The sequence below is a fragment of the Pyrgilauda ruficollis genome, unplaced genomic scaffold (assembly GCF_017590135.1).
Source record: "Pyrgilauda ruficollis isolate IOZ18807 unplaced genomic scaffold, ASM1759013v1 scaffold102, whole genome shotgun sequence".
Taxonomy (NCBI): domain Eukaryota; kingdom Metazoa; phylum Chordata; class Aves; order Passeriformes; family Passeridae; genus Pyrgilauda; species Pyrgilauda ruficollis.
In genome coordinates, this window is record NW_024508324.1 from 12,706 (window position 1) to 34,316 (window position 21,611).

At 41.2% G+C, this 21,611-nt stretch overlaps 1 protein-coding gene across 2 annotated transcripts; it reads right to left on the reverse strand.

Moving 5' to 3' along the window:
* Positions 1 to 1,277: 1,277 nt before the first annotated feature.
* CUNH21orf91 (chromosome unknown C21orf91 homolog) lies at positions 1,278 to 20,587 on the reverse strand. 2 transcript variants are annotated; one of them, XM_041469281.1, is made up of 4 exons: positions 20,085 to 20,581; positions 6,587 to 7,102; positions 3,358 to 3,420; positions 1,278 to 2,302 (listed from the first exon to the last, which is right to left on the reverse strand). In XM_041469281.1, exons 1-4 carry the CDS (start codon positions 20,206 to 20,208, stop codon positions 2,142 to 2,144), a joined length of 864 nt encoding a protein of 287 aa, XP_041325215.1. In that variant the 5' UTR covers positions 20,209 to 20,581; the 3' UTR covers positions 1,278 to 2,141. The 2 variants fall into 2 exon arrangements, with proteins under 2 accessions (XP_041325215.1, XP_041325224.1); XM_041469290.1 differs by lacking the exon at positions 3,358 to 3,420 and having other exon boundaries at positions 20,085 to 20,587.
* Positions 20,588 to 21,611: the final 1,024 nt, after the last annotated feature.

Here is a 21,611-nt window from a genome sequence, read left to right on the forward strand (position 1 = left end):
GAAGGGTCAAGAGGACAAGTGTAGTGAGGAATGGCTGAGGGAGCTGGGGGTGCTCAGCCTGGACCAAAGGAGGCTTGGGGGGATCTTCTTGCTCTCTACAAGGCTCTGACAGGAGGGTGGGCCTAGGTGGAGGTTAGGCTCTTCCATGTATAGGGGACAAGAGAAAATGTCCTCAGGTTGTGCCAGGGAGGTTTAGGATGGCCCCAGCTTCCTCAGCCTTTCCTCGTAAGAGAGATGCTTCTCCCTTCATCATCTCTGTAACCTCCACTGGAGCTCTCCAGGAGCTCCATGTCTCTTTTGGACTGAGGAGCCCAAAACTGGACACAGCACTCCAGATGTGCCTCACCAGGGCTGAGCAGAGGGGCAGGATCACTCCCTGACCTGCTGGCAATGCTCTTTCTAATCCATCCCTGGATCTCCATTGGCTTCGGCCACAAGGACACTGCTGGCTCAGGGATAGTCTGTTCTCCACCAGGACCCTCAGGTCCTTCTCAGAGATGCTTCTCTCACCCGACCCTTACCTTGGTACTGACAGACTTGCACATGGAGATCAATCCATCTTCTGACAACTAGAATCAGGGATTTTCTACTGCCCACTTACTCATAGGCTCATTTGCATACACAAGCAATGATGTTACTGACTTTTTCCCCTCCTGGACCACAAAATACTCAGACAAGCTCAAGTCCCTACTCATACATTTGTGGAGGGGCTTTGGAACAGCTGGAGGATATGTAAGAACAAAAAAACAAAACCAAAACCAAAACAAAACAAAACAAAAAAAAACCCCACCAAACCAAAAAACCCACAATTAAAACCAACCTGTCCTATGACACGCAGTTATCACTACACACAGGCCAATCAATAAACCTACTCTGAACTTTGGCTTATTTCTCAGCTTGAGTTTAAAACCAAACCTAAACCTTTCTTCATGGCTAGTCATGCCTTCAGCTCAGCTATAGAAGTTACCCCATTATCACTTAAAGAGCTAAAAGCACATAGACAATTTAACTTTTTTGTGTGTGTGTGTTCTGTATCTTCCACTCATTCCATCCTCCCCCAGATATTTTCAGTGCAACTCAGCAACTTTCAGCTACTCAAATGCAGCCCTGCAGTATTTTTGGCAGAAACTAAGATTTTTTGTCATGGTAGATTGATATAAGTTTAAAAAATACAAAGGCTGTTCTGATTTATTATGCATCACTGCTAATTGCATTTCAAAATTAAAACATTTTATCAGTCTGATCCAACCTTATAAAGAAATCATAACAAGGCAGTGTAGTATTACAAATTTATTGAGTTTCGTCAAAGTAGTTTTTTCAGCGTTGAAAATTTCACACATATAAAACAACTTCTATGCATTAAAACCAAAGTATGGATTCTTTTTTTAATTTAAAGCAAGTGCTGTGCTTTTTTAAATATCTCACGAACCAAATTCTTCAGTTATAAAGCTGATAAAAATAATTGATACACCACTAAAGTTTTTTCTTCAACATGTGAAATTCATCTCTTTGGGAAACAATACTTTTTAAAATTGTATCATGAAAGATACAGACCTGAAAAAGGATAAACAATCATACACAAGGCATAAACGTTACACAGAGTAACTCAGACATTTTATAAAGAGACCTGGAAAAGTACCTAAAATAGTGATATTTATTTAGTATAAAATTTCAATAATAAAATATTGCTCATAATAAATAAGAAAACATGAGTTTCATTAATACTGTTCTCCCCTTAAAGCTCTCTTGGATGTAACAGGATCAGACCTGATCAAAAGACAAATTTTTGTTTTGTCCTCCGTATGAAGGAGGCAGGTTTACAGGCTTCAGGTCATTCTTTGCTAGAAACAATTTTATCATAAACAAAACACATAATTCATTTCAAGGCTCATGCGTAGTTATGGGAAAAAATTAATAATCCCCAAATGTGAATAAACCTTATTACCGCAGATTTTAATACCCAAAATATTTGCCTTTTTTGTTAAACCCAAAATGGAATAAGACTTCCCATGGATTACGAATACAAAGAGAAAGCTGCCCAAGTTTTCTCAAAAGCTTCTAAATATGGGTGCAGCTGTACTTAATGGTTATCAATGCTGTTAGGGACAGTTTGCTCTAGGGGGGATGGAAGTTGTTTCCCTTTATATGGGGACGTTGGATTTCATCCCTGCTCTTCCCATCTGCAGACAGGGCAGTTTGGAGCAGTTCTTCAGCAGCTGCTCGATGGCGATGTGGCGCACGTTGAGCTCGGAGGCCAGGGAGTCCTTCTCCTGGACCTGCTGTGCCAGCTCTTCAAACACATCTGCAACAACAGCACTGGGTCAATGCACTTGGTCCCTGTACTGACACAGGCTTAGGAAGCAGCGACAAACAACACTGGGGAAGAGGCACAGACATTTAAGTGGGATCATGCGCAGGAGTTCTGCTTTTCCTGGTTCCAGCACAGCTTTGTATGCACTGCAAACAGAACAGCATCACTTTGTTTCTAGTTATAGACAACCTGAGCCAAGGTGGATCAGTTTAGAACTGAAAACAAAGCTTACTCTGGCCTGAATCAGCAGTGGTGTGGCAGCAGGACCAGGGCAGTGATTGTCCCCCTGTGCTGGGCACTGGTGAGGCCACATCTCAATCCTGTGTTCAGTTTTGGGTCCCTCACAGCAAGGACACGGAGGTGCTGGGGCATGTCCAGAGAAGGGCAATGGAGCTGGGGAAGAGTCTGGAGCACAAGTGTGATGAGGAGCAGCTGAGGGGGCTCAGCTTGGGGAAAAGGAGGCCCAGGGGGGACATTATCACTCTCTACAGCTGTCTGACAGGAGGGTGCAGCCAGGTGGGATCAGGCTCTTCTCCCAGGTAACAAGTGACAGGATGAGAGGAAATGGCCTCAGTTTGCACCAGTCGAATATTAGATTAGATATTAGGAAACATTTCTTCATGGAAAGGGTTGTCATGCATTGAAATAGGCTGCCCAGGCAAGTGGTGGAGTCACCATCCCTGAGGCATTTAACAGACATGGAGATGCGGCATTTAGGAACCACTTGGCTTTGTGGGGGCCTTAGCAGTGCTGGGTTAATGGCTGCAATTGATGATCTTAAGGGTCATTTTCAATGAGCCTTAACAATTCTATGGTTCTAGTCAAATTCTTAAAGAGAATACTGTGCCAATTTGCAGCACCAAAGCAGATTATGTAATGAAAGCACCTAGAAATCTCTCTATATCACACATTTCCATGCAAAACAAGAGACATCAGTTAAAAACTTAACTGACAGAAAGGTAATCAAAAATTCTTTTTTAAAACCAGACCTTTTTTTATGACAAAGCACCACAAACCCAAAACAAAGAGTATTGAAAAATTCTCACCCTGGATTTGCTTGAGCAGTTTTTCATTAAGTTGCTTTAACTCTCCTAGAGTCATTGTAGTCACTGCAACAATAAAATCTGTTATTACTACTACCGAAGTCACATAAGCATCCCTAAGCAGACTCTGACTTTCTCAAGATCTCTCCTATTTGAATCCTAATAATCAAGAGATGCGTGGCAGTAAGTCAGAGACAACAGTACTTATCAGTGATTTGGGGAAAGTTTGAAAATTCTCTTTTTAATGTTGACACAGACAAGGATTTACTCCATTAGAAAACCTCTCCAATGTCAAAGCCCTAAAAACAGTAGCATCCAGAGTCAGAACAGCTTGGCACATTTAAATACTATACCCTCCCCTGACTGTAAAACATGATTTCCCCAGTGTAACCCATGAAAGCACAGCTGTTTAATTGTGGACAATTAAAAGGGGACAATTCTGAGGTAAGTCCTGCTATGTTTCCCAGCCTGCAAGAAGCAACTTCCTGACAGAATTTTTAGCATGTGGCTCCCTTTTTTGGTTATCAAGGTTTGTGCTTTATGCATACAGGAATAACCTGCACAGTTTGCACTGAGTATCTCAGTGACAAATGATGAAGGACAATCCTGGCTTGATATGAAGACCAGCATATAAAAAGAGGTTTCCTTCTGTGCTCCTGGTGAGAACTATAAGATCCTCTGTATCATTCAAAAGCCCTTCTGGATCTCAGGTTCTGCGCATTGATCACCCTCACAGAAAATACACATTAAGCCTCAGAGGAGGGAACTGCGAAAGCGTTCTTCACTGCCCTTGATCAACAGCAGGGAAGCACTGGCCTGCTTCCTAGGATTCCCTCAACCCAGCAGTGGACACACATAGTGCCATGGCTGCTGCTGAGATGCCCTTGTCACCATGGTGAAAAGCGACAATCTGAACACCACAGGGGGTACTGGGCAACCACAGGGGGTACTGGGCACTGGCACAGCCTTTTAGACCTTGCAACTCTAAAATACTGTTCTTAAACTTCAGCAAAGCTGTTTCTGCTGCAGCTTAGCAAAGCTCTCATTGCATACTTGAGAGAAAAAATGATGCTGCAGCTTTTTTCCAAAGATTTCTCTGTGCAAAAGGCTTCTACATGGCAAATTTGAAGTCCTGAATTCTGAAAAAGATGGGTTTTAGCTACCCACTGGATTATTTGATTATCCTAAGCTTTCTCTTTCAAAGTTTCTCACAGCTGGCAGTTGTGGGATGTTAAACTGCTGACAGTACTGCCAAACCAAAGAAGCTGGCAACAGCTAAGACCTGGTACTCGAGACATAATCCCAGCTAAGAATAAAACAGATTCACCTTTCTCCTCCATCAATCAGGTAAAATGGTGCTCCTTCCTACCTTCAGCTATCAATAAACCTGAAAAAACCCTTCTCACCCTTTAAGCACCATAAAAACCCTGACCAAATTTAATATAGTAACTAACAACTAAAAATGTCAAGATTTCCCCCCTTTTATACCCAGTGGTAGTATTCTTCAGTATTTTCATTAACATTTTGTCATCTGGCAGACAGACTGATTCACATGTTTCATGTGAGTGTTTTGGGACAGGACTGTTTCATGGCACATTATTCTGATAGAGAAGGGAAAGGGAGAAGGAACAGAGTACTGAATTTAAATGGTAAAATACTATTCGATCCACAGCTGAGGCAAACTGAAAAAATACTGGCCAAGCTATTTACATTTCCATTAATACTTTTTTCAGTAAACAGCTATGTTGTTAAGACTGAAAGTATTCCAATAAGAAGGTACCTAATTCTGGCAGTCTAAGTTTACATGTAACATACAAACTTAATCATAGAGCCTCCAAATGAATGTCTTTTAAAGGTAAATACTGCAAGATACAAGCAAATGCCTCAAAGCTGTATTATGTAGTCAGAAGAAAAAACCTGCTATTGTGCTCAATGCAGGTTTAGGTCTGCATCCTGAAATCAAAGACTGGACATAAATTCCAAGTCACTAACTTCAGTTAGACAACCCCATAAACCGGGTCAAGCTTCCCTAATTCCTTTGTCATATGCTGTCCTGATTTATGTAATCCCAATTTATGACTCCAGTGGACAGGTGGTCAAACAGCCCAGTGTAGTATCTGCTGTGATTTATGGCTTTAAGGCTACTAATTCACTACAAATGCAACATGACACATCATGCAGCAGATAAGTAAAATCCTTTCATAAAGAATGAGAAATGACTCAGCTTTGCAAGGACAGAGTTGTCAGTTTGTTAAAAAAAAGCGAGGCTAAAGAAGCCAATTCCAACTTTTTACAGTATCTCTGACTCTTCTGACATTCTGATTCCATTATGACCTTGTTTTTCATCATCTGTTTTTCCCTGGAATATGTTATCAGTGCTTTTGTTTTTTTTCTCAGGTCTTTTGAAATTCAGAAACCCTCTCCAATTACTTTCCTCATCTACGAATGTAAGAGTGGACATACACCAGTTCAGGACCAAGTGCTGCCTAAAAAGCATGATGGTAACAGCACATACCTCTAGGAAACTATTCCTAACACATTTAATGCAGCCTGATTCCAGAGACACTAAAATATCCTAGCTTTTTCTAAAGATTTCTTCTAGTGGTCTTCTTAACAGGGAAACTAATTTTCTGTTATTTTCAGCATCACCACAGTCATCAAAAGATAGTTCAGGTCTTCTGCTACAGCCTTTAGGAGGACATGGTGGCACAAGGGCCTTCCCAGTTTCTTATGCTCAACAAACACAAGGAAAAAACAAATCCAGTAAAATGCACTGGAAAGTCTGTACTATTATTTCACAAGTTTGTTCTACTACATGACCTCTAATTTCCTCTGCTGTTTAGGGCAGGTCTCCGTGAAATGTAATTCAGGGCACTGTGCAAGTTCACTAAGAGAGAGATTTGCAGGAGCTGAGTAACCTCCACCTCCACAGCCAGGGCTGTGCAACTCGCAGGAATGACATACAGAAATTAAATTTTTTGCATAAATTAGACATGTCCTGTATCACACTGGGCTACAGCTATGAGTAAAAAAAACAAAACAAACCAAAACAGAACAAAACACCAGCCAAAGCACCCTATTTGCTCAGCCAGGTAGCTCTTTTTTCCCCACAGATTTTGTATCCTGGACTTCAGGATGAGAACTAATGCTCTGTGAAGACACAAAATGGTCAATAGGTATTTGAAAGAATGTCCTTGCTTGCTAGGCTGTGTGTAAATGGATGTATACTCACGTTCCTCCCTGCTGTGCTGAGGATGTCTCCTGTGAACACTGGCAAGTGAATCACCTTCAGCTTTTTCAGCTTTCTGGACCTGGCTGCGGTTGGACCACAAAACGCTGCTGCAACAGAAGGTAGCACCGAGTCTGAAATCAGTGGATTCTCTTGGTTCCAGCAGAGTCTGTGAGCAGCTTGAAATGCCTCCAGATTTCCCATCTATCCATTTTGCAGAGTATCTGGGTACTGGGGAGTCAAACTGTGGGAGTAATTTTCTATCAGTCTGATGTCTGAAGCTAAAAAGCTGGTGTTGGGATGGTTTTGAGCTTTCAGAATCAGAGTCTAAATCCTTGTTTTGTGCGTATTGTATGATCCAGTTAATTTTTTTGCTCAAGATATTTTTTACTTCTGCATAAGGACTTTTAGAGAGCTTTGATCGTGGACAGTCCTGATTTGCTATTAAGTGGAATTTTTCAAAGCAGTCTCTGTGCCCCCTCAAAGATCTTGTATGTAGAAGATCTGACTTTGGTACTCCTGTAAAGACATAACAGAAAGAAGTTCATTTACTGTTAGTTTTTTAATATCTTTACTCACAAGCAACCAAGAAAACAAAAACTTTAGTGATGCTTTCCTACTAACAGTCTTACCACTGAAGTAAACAAGGGTACCTCACAGTGCAAAATTTGTGAAGTTTCCCTCAGGCTTGAGTCCTTGTCACACAAAGTGTTTTGCACACCATGATCTCTGGAGCAGGACTTCAGTGTGTGCCTCTTGCACGGTGACAGAGATGAAGCAAACTGACAACTCCACACATGCTGCATGCCCCCTACACACAAGTGTATAAGCTGCAGAAGTAAAATAAACCCAACTGTGTACCAGCAAGTTCTATAGAACGATCCTGAAGAGCAGTCTGACAGCACTCATACCAGCTCCCATCTTCTACGCATAATGTTATGAGCCATCTGCTCAAATACTGCAGGGTGCAGCCTTGTCTCATTCAAGTGTTCAAACATAGCTCAGATTTCAGTCATAGTTTATTATTTTGCACTGGTACAAGCCTGCAGCCTAGCTAGGGAAGCAAGCTCTATTAAACAACTGCCCAACATTAAACTGTCCTGAAATTCATTTGAGGTGTGCTGGTTTTGGCTGGGATAGAGTTCATTTTTATCACAGTGTAATATGAGGCTGTTTTGGATTTGTGCTGTAGTGTTTTCATTATCACTGAGCAGGGCTTACACAGTCAAGGCCGTCTCTGCCTCTCTCACCACCCTGACAGCGAGTGGGCTGGGGGCACGTAAGGAGCTGCGAAAGGACACAGGTGGAACAGCTGATCCCAACTGACCCAAGGGATATTCCACACCATATGGCATCATGCTCAGTGTGTAAAGCTGGGGGAAGAAGCTGGAAGGGAGGAATGTTTGGAGTGATGGCGTCTGTCATCCTAAGTCACCGTTATGCATGACAGAGCCCTGCTCTCCTGGGGATGGCTGAACACCTGCCCAACCATGGGAAACAGTGAATGAATTCCTTATTTTGCTTTGCTTGTACGGGCAGCTTTTGCTCTCCCTTTGAAACTGTCTTTGTCTCAACCCACAAACTGAAATTCTCTCCCCATCCCACTGGGGTTAAACCATGACATCACACAAGATGGATGTTTATTCTCCTCTTTGCTCATCCTCCCTCAAAGACTGTTCAAATAGCTACAGCAGGTAACTTAAACCTCTAAGTAACTGCTAGTGATTGACAGGTTAAAAAGGAACACAATCTGTGAAGATCTGCAGTTGGTGAGTGAACACAGATGGTATGAGAAATGACTATTCCAGAAAGTTAATAGTGCCCCAGTACAAAACGACTTTCTGCAACTTCAGTGGATATTTATTTTTCTTCACATACACAGTAGATTTAGAACCAAGTCCAGAATAATAAACAGTTTGTCATTTATCTCAGTACCCCATGTATTACTTGGGAGGGTCTCAATACAATGAAAACCAATTCTGTCTAACAAGTTTGTCACTGCAAACAACAATAACATGCCTGTGAATCAGAGGTTGAAAGTGCTTAATGCCGAAGTATTTAAAACACCAAACAATGTAACTGGATCTCAATCTAGGCAACATGAACCAAACTGCAGCAATCCTATCTTTAAGCCATAAAAAGTGATTAAAGGAAAAGAAAAACCATGAAATGCAACAGATAACAAAATCTGGTAACAGAGACATTTACAGACGATTAGAACAAAGCTACATGTTACAACAAGTCTCAGTTCTAGTTGATTTACGCTCCTAAATTCTTCTGGTAAAGTGTAATCTCCCCATCCCATACGATTAAAAAGTGATACAGTGTTTTTGTTAAATTATTGAATCCCACAAGATCCCACACTACTCTCAAAACTAATCTGAAAAGGTAAAATTTTATTTTCTGGCTGAGTTTCTGAGAGTGCACACAATTTATGGGGCAAAAATGTCTAAAAAACTGGAAAATAAAAGAAAACAGCAGTGGAATTAATTTTGTTCTTAGCACCAAGGGAAAAAGGTAAAGTCATGAAAACAGATGTTCCTTCTGTTCATGAGGTAGCTATCAGAAGAAACGAAACTCACATACTAACCAGAGGCAACTTTTAAGAAGGAAGCTCTGGAGTAAAGTACATTCTTTACTCCAGAAGTAAGAGTTAGGGGGCACAGAGTGCCCCCTTTCAGTGGGCAGTCAATATTCTCACTCCACACCTCAAAATACTTTTCAACCTTTCAGCAAATGAATACTCACCAACTTATCTTAAACTCTGCATTATCTGCTGCCTACTTGCAATGCTATTTTACCTCTCTGTCTTTACAGACACTTAAAAAAACCCAACAAATGTTTCTACTGAAAGCAAGAAAGGCAAGTAATTTGTTTTCATGACTTATCAGCGCCATTTAAATAGAGCAAGCCTGCTTAACTCAAGTAGCATGATGGAAACCTTAAGTCTTTAAGCCATCAAGGGAAAGCAAACACTGTCAAGTGAAATTATAAGGCAAATATATTCACAACACTACAAACCCTAGAAAACTAGAGTGATTTGTTAAGTGTTACTTGCCTTACCCAAGTAATTCTTCAACATTCTACTTTGCTGCTGCTCATAGTGCTTTCCTTTACTTAAAGAAAAGAATCAATGGGCTGAAAAACATGTTTTGCACAATTTTCCATACAATAATGCTCAGGAACCCACCTAACAAACACACCCGCACAACAAATGACAGAATGCTTAAAAAAAGAAACTCCTTTGAGGCTGCTTCATTATTTCAATGAGAATAAATGCTACTTGTCCAGTAGGGGAGGAGCACGAGACCACACAAAATAGCCAACACACAAATTGTTAGACAAAGAAAGAACGCGAGCAGCATGACCTCATGAAGCCCCAACTGAATTATGTCCGAGTCTTAAGCTCAAGGTTATTTAAGTCTTTCCTTCTGATGAATTTATCTTTTAAGAGTTCTGAACATTGCTAACATTGCCCATTTTAAAGGCATGCTGCTCAAAGAGATCTATTTTATCTGAACTCAGTAATAGAGTGCCTGAAATGAGCAATTATTACAGAAGAAAAAAACCCCATGCTACTTCAAGAGTTTAAGCTTTGCTATTTATATGCCACACATTAGCCAAAATGTCCCTCTTTCTGAGCTCGGGCAGGTTATTACAAAACACTTCCAGTATACAAGATCAGAATTTACATCCTACCCCTTCTCTACTCCACTACAAAACCTCCAAAGGGGTCCTATCTAAGCAATCTTGAATAAAGTAAGGAACTGAAAATATGCAAATCCAAACTAGTTTTGCAGAGAACTGCTAACATACCTGCTTCAGCTTTCATATAACTAGCATGGATTTTTACTGTAACAATCACACACAAAACTAAAACAACCATCAATCTCTCTTTTGTCCTAAGGTGACAATTAGTCCTTTCCTATGCAGAGAACATCAGCCACAACCTTCTGGAAGAGCTGAGCAGGGACCGCAGCTGCTGCGCCAGCACAAACTAACAACCACACACCAGAATTACAGCAAGCTAGGATATGGTTCTTTGGAACAAATCCTTCTGTTGGGGGCAATACCATCAGCCTTATGAGGCAGAAAATACGTCCACTTCTTTTTGGGAAGATTTCATACTCTACTCAGACTACTTCATATTTTTTCCCTTCATCACAACTGCAGAAAAAGCTACAATCTGGTGAGCTGGCATGGACCAAGTGATATATAAAAATTATTCAGTTTTATTGCTTTATTCAACACTATATATCAACAGATGAATAAAGCACGGCAAGATTTCTGTACAAAACAAGAAGCAATACTGTAGTTTTGATAAACAGCTATTGTGAGTTTCGGGGACTTTCACCAGGTTTCGGTTCTGTCTCCACATTTCTGTTTGCTAATATCAACCTCAATCTTTCTTACTTTTTGTCTGGTTCTTCAAGTCTGCAATCATAAAACCATCAACTTACCCCCCTACTCCCCCATTTGCAGGTGTGTACATTTGCGCCTTGTCTTACTTTCCAAGAACAGGATTGCAGACTCTGTCCAAGTACGCCCTAAGCTTCAAATTTACTTTTTCAGAGAAGGGGAAAAAGCCCCCAAAAAGCAACAAAAATACCCCACCCAACAACCACACCGAGAAGAAAAGTTTAATCTGCAGGGGAAAAAAAAATCCCACAAAATTCACTAATATCTAAAGACCATATCTAACAAATTTAAGACAGCACAGATGCTATTAAGAAACAAGCTCATGCCAGAGATCATTCCTCAAGTGCACATGATTCACAGGCTGATGCCAAACCTCCAGACAAATCATAAAACAACATAACTGCTTACAATCCATTATTTGTTTCTGATTCTAGCAACTCATGTGTCCTAGATGAAATATGAACGTATCACTCAACAATATCTTTGCATATTGACTCGAAGAACAGGACTGCCTACATAAGTACCTAATGCTTAGGCAAAAAAAAACCAAACCCTCAACCCAAACCCTGACTTTCAATTCATAAGCTATGCCAGGCAGCCTGTCAACATGACTCTTAATCCACTCCTACAAAGTAATTTTCTAAATGCATGACTAGCAATCAGGCAGTTTAACACACATTTTTGTAACTTCTATTTATCCAAAACTGTAAAGTAGCTGAGAGCAGGGAAAATATTTACAAGATAATCAGGTGAGCAATCACATCTCAACAAATTCTACCCCATTTTAAGGCATTTGTACTTGAAAGTTTCCATCATATTAAATTTTTTTACTTTCTGGCTTTTTTGAGGGTAAGAAACCTACAAGGACTATTTCTGCCTTTGCAACTGATTCACTGAGAACTATGTATAACTCTTCTTCATTATAAAGACACAGAACTAAAAGTGAAATGGTTGCTTATGTTTATATAAAGCTGGCTAGAAGAGTTATCCTATCTGGAGATTAGAATAGCAATCAACAAGTCCCATTTAAAAGGAATATTCTTGAATACCAAGGTAATTCCACATCCCTTCACAAATGTTTCCATAGAAAAAAAATAAATCAGTGATCATTAGCCTGCTTATCTTCAACGGTGGGATTTTTTTCATTTGTTTGCTATTCTCTTTAAAAAACAAAACAAAACAAAGCAACAAAACTTCTTATTTGGTCTTTCAGATCCATCAGTTGGAAATAACATTAGCCTACATTCCCTTCTTAGCATTTTCTAATGTACTGCTGTAAATGCATTGTTTTTTGCAATGGTGAATAGCAGCTGAAGTAGAAAATTCCCCCTGAATCTAAGATGAACTAAAATAAATAGGAATACTTGCAGACACATGAATAGTCAATGATGAGTTTGAACTATGCCATTAGTTACTTAAAGCCTCCTTAAAGAATTTACAAGTACTTATTAGAAAGATTTATACCTGACTATCTCTTCTGCCTCCAGTTTGAGTTAACTGTGGAGACCTGCCTTCACAGCCAGTGAAGCAATGCTTCTCAGGCACAATTCACCTCACCTGAAACAGTGAACTCCAGAGGGAATTGTGACAGACACCTCCACTCTTCTCCTTTAATCCTAGAGTAGGCAAGAACCCTGGCCTGTGGCTGCCCACTTTCAGAGCCCTGGTCTTCACTGTGTGTTCCCAGATGTTCCAGCTGCTGCTCCCCTCAGCTGTCCACCTCAGCAGCACTCTGTAAACAGGGATGTTCAGCCAGCTCATGGAACAGCTCCCGGACATCTGCGTGTCCACTAGGAACACAAAGGTCAGATGAGCTCCAGTGTGGAAACAGAGCACCAGGAATATTTCTCTCTGCTCTGGGGTGCCCTAACCCCCAGGGGAGCACTAACTTTGACCCTCATTCATGGAGAAAGTTTCCTAGACTTCAAAATAGACTAGAATCCACAAAAGTGTGAAATAAATCATAGAGAGTAGTGTAGATGTATCACTTAGTGAGAAATTTTAGTATGTTGTGAATAGAAGCAAGATAGAGAGCACAGAGTGTTGTCCTGAGTTTCTTCTTCATGCTTTTTCTTCCTTCTTCTTCATGGGTTTGGGTGGCATCTTGTAATTGAGCAAAAAAGTCTGCATTGTGGACTCTTTAAAATCAGTTATTAAGTTAAAAAAAAAAATCTAGGTGTCAGTTCCTAATTTAATAGTTTAGTCTAAAAAACCTTGCAACAAAAAATTGTTAACCATTTTGTACCTTCTAATAAAAAACTGTCAAACTCACAATAGTGAGACTGTTTTACTAATAAAAAATAATAAACACTTAAATCCAAACATAAACTACCGTCTCGAGTACCTTCAATCCAAACCCAAAAAAACCAACAACTAGCACCCAACATTCCAGTGTGGTTTACTCTGTGTGCAGGGTCAAGACCTGCAGCAGACAGAAAGGCTTCACAAGACATTCAATGTTCATGTCTAACCTATTTTAAGCCACTGCTGCATAGGCTGCTTACCAAGAGTGCTGAAAGAGGGGGGTTCCCAGAAAAGCAGATCCCAAGACCTGTTCAAAATGCATGAGACAAAAGCAGCCCATGATAACCCAAGACAACAAGTTATCCACATGTCTAAATGACAAAAACCTGATACTCTTCAGCTGTACAATTCTGCCAACAGTGAAAAGCATGATCATTAGAGATGTGTATCTCCAGTACATCTGCCTGACAAGATGTAAAGCCAACTGTTATTTTTAAGGGTTTACATGCAATCTCATTGGAGACTTAAATCTTATGATTTATTAGACTGGCTAGAAGGAAAATGCCAGTGCCATTCATTAACTTCTAAAACCAGACACTTTGCAAATACTAGATATTATCTTGTTCATAAATTAAAGTTCTCTCCTCGCTTTCATATGATAATGTCAGTACTTTCCATACATCAAGCGTGCACACAAATCACCTCCCACTTCATTCCTATCAGCTCATCTGTATTTTAGCACAGAGCAAAGATATCAGACAGAACAGAGATCCAGCTGGCCCCTTAAATATATTTTCAAAAATCATGTTCCTTATAAACTACTTTACTAAGAAGAATTTGCTACTGTATTAAACAAAGTAATGCACTCTGATGAAAACTTCACTACTGAAAATATTATGCCACATAATTTGTAAGAAAAATCAGTTAAATAGACCTGGAAGAGAGTGGAAGTCATAAGCTGGTATTTCTGCAGTCTAGATGATGCCAGGTAACATAAATACTCAAATTATCTTGTTTGCATGGACAAACCTCCCAAAATTGCACATTAAGAATGCAAAAACATATTTATTGAAACAGCTTCACAGCTTGGCATTGCTCAGTGGTACTTGTACAGCATTCAGAGTAAGAATAACATCTCCAATCATGTTCAGACTTGAATTTGTAGTTAAGAGTTTTAGTGGAAACTGCAGCTAATTTCACATGTCCATTCAACTTTGCAGAAATGAGTCATACCCCTGGCCTGCAAATGTTGCCTTGAAACAAGTTCTCATCTGTCTAGTCTAAAGGGCAACAATGGAAATTTTTAGCTTTTATTGCCAGAATAATCTATTTTACTGTTTATAATTTCATTAACACTAAAAAAATAAGGATGTGTAATATTCTGGAACAGAATTAAATCAGTGATTTCTACTTGTTTCAACTAAACCTTACAAGACATTTTATTTCAGTGAGATATTCTTCTGTAGGGTGTAAAAAGGAAAAAAACTGAAATTTGAGTGCTTACAGTTTGCAACAACTAAACCCACCCTCTCCTTTTTAATTTTTTTTTTTAAAATGAACACAGAATGAGAATATTATACAAGATTTTATAGACCTTAAAAGGAAAAAAGCTATGTGGTAAGACAGATTTATTTATAACATCCTTGTCTCATTCTGGAGACTCAGAGGCACTAACCTGATGCTGAAATTGTCTCAAAAGCTGAGTCTATCAGCACTTTAAAGGACCATGGAAACCTAACTACTTCAACATAAATCAGGGGAATGGATGCCCAGTACTTACACTGTCTCTTATATTACAGCACCTGGGATGGGAACTGTCATTTGCCATTCAGCTGTTGAGCTCTAAACAGAAATGGAAGTGAGCCAGTTTCCTTGTCAGCCAGCATTCTCCAAGATGTTATTGTAGTTAGCAGCACTGGACAGCAAAAGAGTAAAAAATCATCTCAAACAATCACTTCTATTCCACTTCTATTTTCCACTTCTATTACCATTTGTCTCCATTACAACTCTTGAATGTGAAGAAATGCATGTTTTTACATAACTGCATTAAGAAATACCAGCATAAACCCAGTTAAAGACAGATACACTATGTAATGCAAACGTAAATCATAATTGCTATAGACTTCCAAGTTTGATGTTCAAACAAAAACATTGAAGTATGAGCATCTTGAAGCTGGGATTCCCACAGGTGTCCAGAGGATCCCAGGACACAGCTGCCTTCTGCAATGCCTTCCCATGGGAAGAAACCTGACCACCTCTAAGCAGCACCACAGACAGGACCCTCTGGCTGCTGCAGTGTGAGGGGTGAGATATGGGATGCATGGTCACACAGAGCCACAGACTGGTTTGGGCTGGAAGGAACCTTAAAGATCATCTCATTCCAGCCCCCTGCCATGGGCAGGGACACCTTCCACTAGACCAGCTTGCTCAGAGCTCCATCCAACCTGTCCTTAAAACACTTCTAGGGATGGAGCATCCACAATTTGGAAATGCTACAACCGGAGTTTCAAAACACCATATTCAGGCAGAGGATTTTGTTTTTTTGATGTATACATTTAAAGACAGTTTTTATATATACACAAGTATATATACACAAGTGTATTTTTCAGTTTTCATGCATTTCTCCCCACCCTTGAGGTATCACTGCAGATTTGGTGTTAGTACTGTATCTCTGCCAGCAGAGTTCAAATAATCATTTTCTCATACTCTAATGAAATTAAAAAGAAGAACTTTGTTTCCACTAACACACAACACGTGATTTCCTGGCTTATGCAAACCAGCCACATATGAATTCAAAACATTTCCTGTTTCAATCCACTGATTACTACTGTGACACCTACTCAGAAAAGCAAACAATGCACCATCTCTGATGCTTGCTTCATCTACACAGGGCAAACAAAGCCCAACATTAAAGTCCAGCAGATCCTGCCCACCAAGATATTCTAAATCCTATGTACAACTTGAAAAACACTGTCCACAATCAGCTTCATTTTTCAAAATGTTTAGTATTTCACATGTAAGCACTTTGCATATTTTAAACTTTAAGAAGCACTTTAATATTCTGTTGTGTTATATCATCTGACTATGAACCTTCAGACACAAAAGCTAGTTTGGCAACAAAAGTATTCAGGTGTAGCTTAGTACACTCAGCTTCCCTGAGCGTGAATCCTCAAACTAAGTGAGCTGGATGAGCCAGTGCAACAGGAAAAAAATACTGCCCTTTCCAGAGACAACATTTCTCTCACCCCTTTTATACTGAAGACCAGAACTACTAAACTCTGCTGAGCATGTTGCTCTTTCCTTGTTCAAGAAAGACAGATGACATTTAACATGGTTAAGTTTAAACCTGCATATTGGCTTTCGTTATTCCAATGCCCACTTTATCTTTTCTTCTCCCCTTGCCATCACTCTTTCAGTCAGCTTCAGAGAAATAGATCCTATAATCCATATGTTTCACTCCTGAATAAATTCTGGGACAGACACCACAGCTGATCTCCCAGTTACACTCAAACCAGCGTTTCTGTGAATTAACTGAACTTAGTAAGAAGCATAATCACAGTTTATTTCACTAAAATATTAAAAATCTATTATTAGAAAAATCATGATGGAACCTGATATCTGATAAAAACCAAAGGTTTTATGGCACAGTAATCGACTTCCTTAAACAGAAATTCAACAGTTATTTAACCAAGACAGACCACAGACTGAGCTTTCTACATAGCAGTATTCTCTACAAAGGACTATAAAAGAAACACAATTCCCCCCTGCCCCCCCCAGTTATGTAACATTACCAAGATACTGTCCAAACATAATAAAGGTTACAAATAAACACTCCAATGTCAGGAAAGTAAGGGCTGAGTGATGTCATAACAATAAACCAGAAATGAGTCATTATTAGAGACAGGGATGGTCTCCAAGTCCCCCATTTCGAATTCCTCCTCTTACTGACCCAAGCCAATCAACAACATCACCATCGAGACACAGGCAAACTTGTACAGCTGCTGAACTCACAGATGACAGGAGCTGCAAAGATTCACCATCACTAGATTACACTGTAATTAAATGCAGCTAAGTAAAATATATTTCTGTAGTATTTTGTTCACTGACACCTGAGAAAGTCTGTTTCGAGGGCTCAGCTGCATCAGTTCCCAGCACATGGATTTGCCATGTCCAGGTTTAAGCAGCCACATGCTGCTGGCATGAGGGGAAACAGAATTGTCCTCAGCAGTTTTGTTAATATGATGCCCTGCTAAAAAAAGAAAGCTGGGAAGCCTACTTCCAGAATTTCATAACTAGACTCACAAATCAGAAATATACGTAGGTCAGAAAAGACCTTCAAGATCACTGAGTCCAACTGCAAACCTAAGACTGCCAAGCCCACTGCTAGCCCTTGCACATCCATCTGTAATACTCCTTTCTACCCCAACCCAGTTCCAGGTGCAGACTGCACGGTCAGGAAAGATGGAAGAAGTGCCATACATTCCAATTAAGTCAGACAGCACTTAACACATGGAAGTTAACAGGGTGCTGCAAACAGTGGGAGTACTCAAGCATCCTGCAAGATGCTGAGCTGTGACTAATAGCCTGCCTGCTCTCCAACAGCAGCTATTTCCTGCTTCTCTGAGGGAGCAGTTCCACATGCACATCAACACCAAAAATGAGCAAGCCTGTTTTAGCTGTTGCATGAGTACCTTTTTAGAATTGCCTACTTCACTTCCTGAAATACTTAATATATGTATGCGTTTCAATTGCTGACAGTTTTAAATATGATGCTACATAAAAAGACAAACTATCAGCGAGATCGACACTCACTTGTAAGTGTGGGATAACACATGTACAAGAGTTGATGCATCTTGAAGATGATTTTGTTCAACAAGTTTTAATGCATCTGCACTCCATTAAAACATAACCAGGAGGTCAGTATGAAAACATCCAGTATAACATTTTGCTTTAGTGAATCACTCAGCTCATGCTGTACCCAGGGCAGCCAAAAGACTTATTTGAGACACATAAAAATCAATCTTTGTCACAAAAAAACACAGGAATGTAGAGATATGTCAAAAGTAGAAAAAGCATGACCACAGGTATGGTAAAGAGCTGACTCATGTAGTAGTTCAGCTAAAAAGCCTTATAATCACTCTATATAAAAAGTCACTGACACAGCCTCTGCCACCTTTAAGCCTCTCCTCCCTATGAGCAGTACCAGTACGTCTTTTCAAAGTGTCACACAAAAGACAGACTATCAGAAATTGAGGCGTTTTGATGTTAACATGATCAAAGATATGTATACTTTTATTATGCAAAATAAAAGAATTGCAATGGCCTGTGTAACTTCAGGGAAGCTTTTATCACTATTCTATTCCATGCAGCCTCCTTTTAAAATTAACTGCAAATTTAGAAGATTATGCAAAGGTTTGACCAGATTAAGTCTTTCCTACATCAAGGCTATTTAGAACAAAAAATCCCAAACCTATTCCACTTAAAACACATGATCACTTTGTAAAGTCACAGCCATAACAAGCAGCTTTGACAAATCCACAGCTTATCTCAAACAACAGAGCACAGAAACTATACAGCAATTTTTTAATGTGTTCTATCACTTTCAACACTTTCAAAACAAAACTAGATTAGAAGTGTAATGGAAGCACTTAATTCTCATTGTGTTGGTATGTTTTTAAAGACTAGAGAGAGAAACATCCTCTCTCCATACTGAGAAGTCTAAACCTAACATTCTAAAGCAATAAGAAAACTCAAAGGAACAGACAGGTTGTCTTAGGTTAGACAGCTGCTCTTGAGTTTTAACAAAAACTGTAAGTACACAAGCATGTCTCTTCTAAACAAAAGCAAAAAGCATGACAATTACTTCTGAAGTATCAAAGTAGGGGTCAGTTTGAAATACACTGCCTCTACTAGCAACAAAAGTCTACTACCTGTTATCAAGAAATGATAACAGAAATGATGGGACTAATCACATAACTGTAAAGATCTTCATATTCAATTGCCTCACCGCAACATAAATTACTCTGGATAGTCATATCTACATATAACTGGGGAAGACCACACTATGTAAGGGGAAGAAATTACTTTGTTGCTCCAAAGACAAGCAATTTGACTTAAAAAAGGACAAAGATAATCTACTGCTCATTCATGCATGAAGAAAAGCAACAAGGTGGGGAAATTCTTTACCAAAACAGGTTTAAAATTTTAAAAATACTATTGTAGAAGCCAAAATGGTTCTATAAGTTTAGTCTTTTAAAAGATGGCAAAAATTCCTACTTTACAATCTGCTGACTTTAGGAAGCTTTGATAATGAACCCTATTTTATCACATTACACATACCAACATTTTATTAAAATAAAAATAAATTTTGAAATTTATTTCATAATTTCAAAAAGAAACTATGCAAACAAAAATTCTGTTCCCCTGAGCAGATCTAGTGAAAGCAAAGTGATCTGCTCCCAAAAACCCCAAATATCATGCTATAAAATTTGCAACTTAAGCTTGCTTTATACATAGACCCCCTCTAACTATTGAGCAAACCCACTGAATAAAGGCAGAACGTGATTCAGATCCCAAGTACAACATCAGAGGTCTAATGCCAGGGGATGGAATAAACACCAGGGCACTTCAGAGGCTCTGGAAAGAGGGAGCTCACCTTCACGTCCGGAGGAGCAGCGCCCACCTTTACCAGAAACGAGCTAGAAAACAAACTGATTTAAAACTTTACCTACAGACAGACGTTTCCAAACCCGCAACCCGATGGAAGCTTTTGAGGAGGTGGCTGTGCGCCCAGCCCCCGGCCGGGCTGGCCAAGGAAGGCTCCTGCTGCCAGTCCTACCTTCGATGTTCAGCTCGAAACAGACGTGGCAGAAGGAGAGCGTTTCCTTCTCGGTGCCCAGCTTGCACACGCTGCAGATGTTGTCATCGTCCAAGTCGATGCTCACGAACTGCTCCTCGTTCATAGTGCCCTGGGGAGGGGGACGGCGGCGACAAGGGACGGGAGGGTTATCGCGGGAGCCACCCGGCCGCAGGTCCGCGCCTTCGAGGGGAAGGAGGGCCCCGGACGTGGGCGGGAGCGTCCCGGCAAAGTTTTCCCTTTAGAGAAACTGAGGCAGGCCGCACAGCGGGGACCCAAGACTTCCCCCTTCCCTCGCCCGAAGGCTGCCCCGTCCATCCCGTCGTGCTCCCCAGCAACTCCATCACCAGCTCCATCATCGTTGCCCCCTCCCTCCCTCCGCGCGCCGGCAGCGCGGACGCCCCGCCACCGCCCGTACCGCGACATCCCCGGCTCTGCCCTACCCCATACCGCTAATCCTACCCCGATCCCGAATCCCAGGCCCGATCCCGAACCCCAGCCCCAGCCCCAGCCCCGGGCACCGCCCGCCGCTTCGGGCCGCCACCACGGCCCGGCGGCACGGGGGGCACCAGCGGGCTCGGACCGCGCCCCGCCGCACCCGGGCGGCTGCAGTCGCCTCGGAGCTGGGCAGCGAAGCGCGAGCAGCCAGGAGCTCCGGTTTCCCCGGGCCTCGGAGCGGGCGGGGCGGCGGAGAGCGGCCGCGCTCCCCCCGCAGCAGTTGGTCTGCGCCGCGCGGGCGGGCGGGCGGGGCTCCGGGCGCGACTGGGGCTGCCCGGCGTGAGTCACCCCGAGCGCGTCTGCCCCCAGTGACACTGTGCCGAGCGCGCCCGGCAGCCGGGGCGACCAGGTTTTGGTAGAGGTGGGGGCTGAAAAACAAAAGGTACAGTGATGGAATGTCGATTCCATTCAGGAACCGATATTAAAACCCGGCCAGGGCTCTGCTGGAGCTCCGAATCACAGATGCTGGGTGTGGTTGGAAGGGAACACAGAGGATCATTGGTCCCACCTGCCTGCCCAGGCAGGATCATCCCAGAGCACATGGCACAGGAGTGCGTCCAGATGCTTCTGAATATCTCCAGTGAGGGAGACTCCGCACCCTCTCTGGACAACCTGTTCCAGCATGTGTTCACTTGCACAGTAAAGTTCTTCCTCAAGTTTAGGTGGAACTTCCTGGGCACCAGTTTTTGCCTGTCTACTCTTTTTCTGTTGGTTGGTAACACCGGGAAGAGGTCGATCCTTTCGTTTGGGGAATTTCTACAATTGACGGAAATTACGTACAACACGTAATTGGTCCCACATGTCAAAGTGGGATTATTTATGGGAGAGCTAAGTAATCTTCCAGAGGCTCCTGTGTTGAAACACATAGCTGCAGTTTTGATTGTTTCTTTCATTGTGTTTTCTTGGGGTGTTTTCTTTGATTTTATCAGAAAAAGGCAAATGCATGTGATGCCATCCAGAGGTGACTGGACAAGCTCAAGAAGTGGCCCATGGGAATCTCATGATGTTTGA

Bases quoted from the DNA above. Each gene is read 5' to 3' on its own strand.
- CUNH21orf91 (XM_041469281.1), bottom strand. From the start codon at position 20,208: ATGAACGAGGAGCAGTTCGTGAGCATCGACTTGGACGATGACAACATC. The intron at 7,103-20,084 runs GTAGGACTGGCA...ATGTCTTTACAG, and splicing joins TTTCGAGCTGAACATCGAAG to GAGTACCAAAGTCAGATCTT. The intron at 2,303-3,357 runs GTGAGAATTTTT...CTGTTGTTGCAG, and splicing joins ACTGCTCAAGCAAATCCAGG to ATGTGTTTGAAGAGCTGGCA.